The sequence below is a fragment of the Pristiophorus japonicus genome, unplaced genomic scaffold, assembly GCF_044704955.1.
Source record: "Pristiophorus japonicus isolate sPriJap1 unplaced genomic scaffold, sPriJap1.hap1 HAP1_SCAFFOLD_2318, whole genome shotgun sequence".
Classification (NCBI taxonomy): domain Eukaryota; kingdom Metazoa; phylum Chordata; class Chondrichthyes; family Pristiophoridae; genus Pristiophorus; species Pristiophorus japonicus.
The window spans coordinates 14,470-21,089 of NW_027252035.1; the positions used below are offsets into that span (position 1 = coordinate 14,470).

The 6,620-nt window shown below is 55.6% G+C and overlaps 1 protein-coding gene across 1 annotated transcript; it reads left to right on the forward strand.

Moving 5' to 3' along the window:
• The first annotated feature begins 1,481 nt into the window (after positions 1 to 1,481).
• LOC139245706 (leukocyte cysteine proteinase inhibitor 1-like) lies at positions 1,482 to 6,060 on the forward strand. Its single transcript, XM_070871261.1, has 3 exons — positions 1,482 to 1,715; positions 2,423 to 2,524; positions 5,811 to 6,060. The coding sequence occupies exons 1-3, from the start codon at positions 1,641 to 1,643 to the stop codon at positions 5,940 to 5,942; spliced, it is 309 nt and encodes a 102-aa protein (XP_070727362.1). The 5' UTR covers positions 1,482 to 1,640; the 3' UTR covers positions 5,943 to 6,060.
• Positions 6,061 to 6,620: the final 560 nt, after the last annotated feature.

Here is a 6,620-nt window from a genome sequence, read left to right on the forward strand (position 1 = left end):
TGCATCTGCCATGCATTTGCCCACTCACCTAACCTGTCCAAGTCACCCTGCAGCCTCTTAGCATCCCCCTCACAGCTCACACTGCCACCCAGCTTAGTGTCATCTGCAAACTGGGAGATATTACACTCAATTCCTTCATCTAAATCATTAATGTATATTGTAAATAGCTGGGGTCCCAGCACTGAGCCCTGCGGCACTCCACTAGTCACTGCCTGCCATTCTGAAAAGGACCCGTTTATCCCGACTCTCTGCTTCCTGTCTGACAACCAGTTCTCTATCCACGTCAGTACATTACCCCCAATACCATGTGCTTTAATTTTGCACTCGATGTGTGGGACCTTGTCAAAAGCCTTTTGAAATTCTAAATACACCACATCCACTGGTTCTCCCTTGTCCACTCTGCTAGTTACATCCTCAAAAAATTCCAGAAGATTTGTCAAGCATGATTTCCCTTTCATAAATCCATGCTGACTTGGACCAATCCTGTCACTGCTTTCCAAATGCGCTGCTGTTTCATATTTAATAATTGATTCCAACATTTTCCCCACTGCTGATGTCAGGCGAACCGGTCTATAATTCCCAGTTTTCTCTCTCCCTCCTTTTTAAAAAATGAGGGTTACATTAGCTACCCTCCAGTCCACAGGAACTGATCCAGAGTCGATAGACTGTTGGAAAATGATCACCAATGCATCCACTATTTCTAGGGCCACTTCCTTAAGTACTCTGGAATGCAGACTATCAGGCCCCGGGGATTTATCGGCCTTCAATCCCATCAATTTCCCTAACACAATTTCCCGACTAATAAGGATATCCTTCAGTTCCTCCTTCTCACTTGACCCTTGGTCCCCGAGTACATTCGGAAGGTTATTTGTGTCTTCCTTCGTGAAGACAGAACCAAAGTATTTGTTTAACTGGTCTGTCATTTCTTTGTTCCCCATTATAAATTCACCTGATTCTGACTGCAAGGGACCTCCGTTTGTCTTCACTAATCTTTTTCTCTTCCCGTATCTATAGGAGCTTTTGCAGTCAGTTTTTATGTTCCCAGCAAGCTTCCTCTCATATTCTATTTTCCCCCTCCTAGTTAAACCCCTTGTCCTCCTCTGCTGAATTCTAAATTTCTCCCAGTCCTCAGGTTTGCTGCTTTTTCTGGCCAATTTATCTGCCTCTTCCTTGGATTTAACACTATCCTTCATTTCCCTTGTTAGCCACGGTTGAGCCACCTTCCCCATTTTATTTTTACTCCAGACAGGGATGAAGAATTGCTGAAGTTCACCCATGTGATCTTTCTTGTTTTACAATTTGAGCTTTATTTCCTTCCCTGTTGAAATTGTTCTCCGGTGCCCATCCCCCGGCCAAGGACAGCAGGAACTGACAATAGCCCAGAGGCTGAGGGTGGGGCTGAGGTGGTGAAAGGGATTTCAGTCACGCTGTGAGGGGAGGGAGGGGAAGTTGGCAAATGTTATAAAGTTAGTCAGCCTGTGGACTGAGAGAGAAAGAGAGAAGACAGAGAGAGAGAGAGAGCGACAGAGAGAGAGACAGAGACAGAGAGAGAGAGAGAGAGAGACAGAGAGAGCAACAGAGAGAGAGAGAGAGAGAGAGACAGTGAGAGCGACAGAGAGAGAGACAGAGACAGTGAGAGCATGCAGCAATCAGTTCTTGGGGGCATGGGTCCCACTGTGGCAGTGACTGTAGACATTCAGAAGCTTGTCCAATCGGTGAGTATCTTTGCTTACCGTTGACCCATTTACCTCAAACACCTTCCTCTGCCGGAATGTGTCAATCGGCCCTCCGACAGTGCAGGGCTCCCTCAATGCTGCCCCTCCGACAGTGCGGGGCTCCCTCAGTACTGCCCCTCCGACAGTGCGGGGCTCCCTCAGTACTGCCCCTCCGACAGTGCGGGGCTCCCTCAGTACTGCCCCTCCGACAGTGCGGCGCTCCCTCAGTACTGCCCCTCCGACAGTGCGGCGCTCCCTCAGTACTGCCCCTCCGACAGTGCGGCACTCCCTCAGTACTGCCCCTCCGACAGTGCGGCGCTCCCTCAGTACTGCCCCTCCGACAGTGCGGCACTCCCTCAGCACTGCCCCTCCGACAGCGCAGTACGGCACTCCCTCAGTACTGCCCCTCCGACAGTGCGGCACTCCCTCAGTACTGCCCCTCCGACAGCGCAGTGCGGCACTCCCTCAGTACTGCCCCTCCGACAGTGCGGCACTCCCTCAGTACTGCCCCTCCGACAGTGCGGCGCTCCCTCAGTACTGTCCCTCCGACAGTGCGGCACTCCCTCAGTACTGCCCCTCCGACAGTGCGGGGCTCCCTCAGTACTGCCCCTCCGACAGTGCGGTGCTCCCTCAGTGCTGCCCGTCTGACAGAGTGGGGCTCCCTCAGAAATTGTTAACACTATCTCTTTTGTCGTGCCTCTATCCAGTTGAAAGCTGATGTTGAAAAAGAGCTGGACAGAAAATGTGAAATATTTCACGCACTCTCCTACCAATCACAAGTGGTCAGTGGGACAAACTACTTCATTAAGGTCAGTAAAACAACAATCCCCTGCATTTATATAGTGCCGTTAACGTATTCAAACGTCCCGAGTCACATCTCAGGGGAATTATCAAACACAATCGTGATCCGAGAGGTGACCAGAAGCTGCATCAAACCGGGAGGTTTTAAGGAGCATCTTAAATGAGGAGAGAGAGAGAGGTGTGGAGCTTCAGTGAGGGAGTTCCAGAGCTGGGGGTACCGGGCAGATGGAGGCACGAGCAGCGATGGTGCAGAGATGGAAATCAGGGCACACACCACAGGGCAGCATTGGAGGAGTGCAGAGATCTCGGAGGGTTGCAGGGGCCGGAGGAGGTTACAGAGATAGGGAGGGGTGTAGGGGCTGGAGGGGGTTACAGAGATAGGGAGGTGTGTAGGGGCTGGAGGGGGTTACAGAGATAGGGAGGGGTGTAGGGGCTGGAGGAGGTGACAGAGAAAGGGAGGGGTGTAGGGGCTGGAGGGGGTTACAGAGATAGGGAGGGGTGTAGGGGCTGGAGGGGGTTACAGAGATAGGGAGGGGTGTAGGGGCTGGAGGGGGTTACAGAGATAGGGAGGGGTGTAGGGACTGGAGGAGGTTACAGAGATAGGGAGGGGTGTAGGGGCTGGAGGAGGTTACAGAGATAGGGAGGGGTGTAGGGGCTGGAGGAGGTTACAGAGATAGGGAGGGGTGTAGGGACTGGAGCAGGTTACAGAGATAGGGAGGGGTGTAGGGGCTGGAGGAGGTTACAGAGATAGGGAGGGGTGTAGGGACTGGAGCAGGTTACAGAGATAGGGAGGGGTGTAGGGGCTGGAGGAGGTTACAGAGATAGGGAGGGGTGTAGGGGCTGGAGGAGGTTACAGAGATAGGGAGGGGTGTAGGGGCTGGAGGAAGTGACAGAGATAGGGAGGGGTGTAGGGGCTGGAGGAGGTTACAGAGATAGGGAGGGGTGCAGGGACTGGAGGAGGTTACAGAGATAGGGAGGGGTGTAGGGGCTGGAGGGGGTTACAGAGATAGGGAGGGGTGTAGGGGGTGGAGGAGGTTACAGAGATAGGGAGGGGTGTACGGGCTGGGGGAGGTTACAGAGATAGGGAGGGGTGTAGGGGCTGGAGGAGGTTACAGAGATAGGGAGGGGTGTAGGGGGTGGAGGAGGTTACAGAGATAGGGAGGGGTGTACGGGCTGGGGGAGGTTACAGAGATAGGGAGGGGTGTAGGGGCTGGAGGAGGTTACAGAGATGGGGAGGGGTGTAGGGGCTGGAGGAGGTTACAGAGATGGGGAGGTGTGTAGCGGCTGGGGGAGGTTACAGAGATAGGGAGGGGTGTAGGGGCTGGAGGAGGTTACAGAGATAGGGAGGGGTGTAGGGGCTGGAGGAGGTTACAGAGATGGGGAGGTGTGTAGCGGCTGGGGGAGGTTACAGAGCTAGGGAGGGGTGTAGGGGCTGGAGGAGGTTACAGAGATAGGGAGGGGTGTAGGGGCTGGAGGAGGTTACAGAGATAGGGAGGGGTGTAGGGGCTGGGGGAGGTTACAGAGATAGGGAGGGGTGTAGGGGCTGGAGGAGGTTATAGAGATAGGGAGGGGTGTAGGGGCTGGAGGGGGTTACAGAGATCTCGGAGGGGTGTAGGGACTGGAGGGGGTTACAGAGATAGGGAGGGGTGTAGGGGCTGGAGGAGGTTACAGAGATAGGGAGGGGTGTAGGGACTTGGTGAGGTTACAGAGATGGGGAGGGGTGTAGGGACTGGAGGGGGTTACAGAGATAGGGAGGGGTGTAGGGGCTGGACGAGGTTACAGAGATAGGGAGGGGTGTAGGGACTGGAGGGGGTTACAGAGATAGGGAGGGGTGTAGGGGCTGGAGGAAGTTACAGATATAGGGAGGGGTGTAGGGACTGGAGGGGGTTACAGAGATAGGGAGGGGTGTAGGGGCTGGAGGGGGTTACAGAGATAGGGAGGGGTGTAGGGGCTGGACGAGGTTACAGAGATAGGGAGGGGTGTCGGGGCTGGAGGGGGTTACAGAGATAGGGAGGGGTGTAGGGACTGGAGAAGGTTACAGAGATAGGGAGGGGTGTAGGGACTGGAGGAAGTTACAGAGATAGGGAGGGGTGTAGGGACTGGAGGAGGTTACAGAGATAGGGAGGGGTGTAGGGGCTGGAGGAGGTTACAGAGATAGGGAGGGGTGTAGGGACTGGAGGAAGTTACAGAGATAGGGAGGGGTGTAGGGACTGGAGGAGGTTACAGAGATAGGGAGGGGTGTAGGGGCTGGAGGAGGTTACAGAGATAGGGAGGGGTGTAGGGGCTGGAGGGGGTTACAGAGATAGGGAGGGGTGTAGGGGCTGGAGGAAGTTACAGAGATAGGGAGGGGTGTAGGGGCTGGAGGGGGTTACAGAGATAGGGAGGGGTGTAGGGACTGGAGGAGGTTACAGAGATAGGGAGGGGTGTAGGGGCTGGAGGAGGTTACAGAGATAGGGAGGGGTGTAGGGGCTGGAGGGGGTTACAGAGATAGGGAGGGGTGTAGGGGCTGGAGGAGGTTACAGAGATAGGGAGGGGTGTAGGGGCTGGAGGGGGTTACAGAGATAGGGAGGGGTGTAGGGGCTGGAGGAGGTTACAGAGATAGGGAGGGGTGTAGGGGCTGGAGGAAGTTACAGAGATAGGGAGGGGTGTAGGGGCTGGAGGTTACAGAGATAGGGAGGGGTGTAGGGGCTGGAGGTTACAGAGATAGGGAGGGGTGTAGGGGCTGGAGGAGGTTACAGAGATAGGGAGGGGTGTAGGGGCTGGAGGAAGTTACAGAGATAGGGAGGGGTGTAGGGGCTGGAGGTTACAGAGATAGGGAGGGGTGTAGGGGCTGGAGGAGGTTACAGAGATGGGGAGGGGTGTAGGTGCTGGAGGAGGTTACAGAGATAGGGAGGGGTGTAGGGGCTGGGGGAGGTTACAGAGATAGGGAGGGTGTAGGGGCTGGAGGGGGTTACAGAGATAGGGAGGGGTTTAGGGGCTAGAGGAGGTTACAGAGATAGGGAGGGGTGTAGGGGCTGGAGGAGGTTACAGAGATAGGGAGGGGTGTAGGGACTGGAGGGGGTTACAGAGATAGGGAGGGGTGTAGGGGCTGGAGGAGGTTACAGAGATAGGGAGGGGTGTAGGGCTGGAGGAGGTTACAGAGATAGGAGGAGTGTAGGGGCTGGAGGGGGTTACAGAGATAGGGAGGGGTGTAGGGACTGGAGAAAGTTACAGAGATGGGGAAGAGCTAACTGTCGGAGGGACAGATACGAGAATGTTCCTTCACAGACTGACTGAGTCTGTGTTTATCTTCAGGTTGTGGTTGGAGATGGTGATGACTACATACATGTCAGCATTTATCAGCCATTGCCACATACGAATGACAAGCCAACTGTGACCGGTGTACAGCGTGACAAGAAGCTGTCTGACAAAATTGAGTCCTTCTAGGGATGTTCGAACCACACCAACTCCCGTCTCTCGAGAGTCCCCCCATTCCCTGTGCCCAAACTCCCAACTAGTCAACTGCAGTGGCATCACACGCTCAATAAAAATGTCTGCAGCTTTATATTGTTGCCGTTCCTTTTTTTCAAATTGGTGCGTGGTGGTGGGGGGGGGGGGTGCAGAGGGAGGGGAGAGAGTGGGGCGAGGGAGGGGGTGGTGGAGGGAGAGGGGGAGGTGGAGGGAGGGAGAGACGGGGGGGAGGTGAGTTGTGGGGTGGTAACCGAGCATTAACCGGGACCCTCTCGATACCCCGGGGGGGTGGGAGGTGAAGTGACCATTAACCGGGACCCTCTCGATACCCCGGGGGGTGGGTGAAGTGACCATTAACCGGGACCCTCTCGATACCCCGGGGGGGGGTGGGTGAAGTGACCATTAACCGGGACCCTCTCGATACCCCGGGGGTGAAGTGACCATTAACCGGGACCCTCTCGATACCCCGGGGGGGGGTGAAGTGACCATTAAATGTGACCCTCTCGATACCCCGGGGGGGGGGGTGAAGTGACCATTAACCGGGACCCTCTCGATACCCCGGGGGGGGGTGAAGTGACCATTAACCGGGACCCTCTCGATACCCCGGGGGGGGGGGGTGAAGTGACCATTAACCGGGACCCTCTCGATACCCCG

Excerpts from the sequence above, each read along its gene's own strand:
- LOC139245706 (XM_070871261.1), top strand. The coding sequence starts at position 1,641 with ATGCAGCAATCAGTTCTTGGGGGCATGGGTCCCACTGTGGCAGTGACT. Across the intron at positions 1,716-2,422 it reads TTCAGAAGCTTGTCCAATCG|TTGAAAGCTGATGTTGAAAA; the intron begins GTGAGTATCTTT and ends GCCTCTATCCAG. Across the intron at positions 2,525-5,810 it reads GGACAAACTACTTCATTAAG|GTTGTGGTTGGAGATGGTGA; the intron begins GTCAGTAAAACA and ends GTTTATCTTCAG.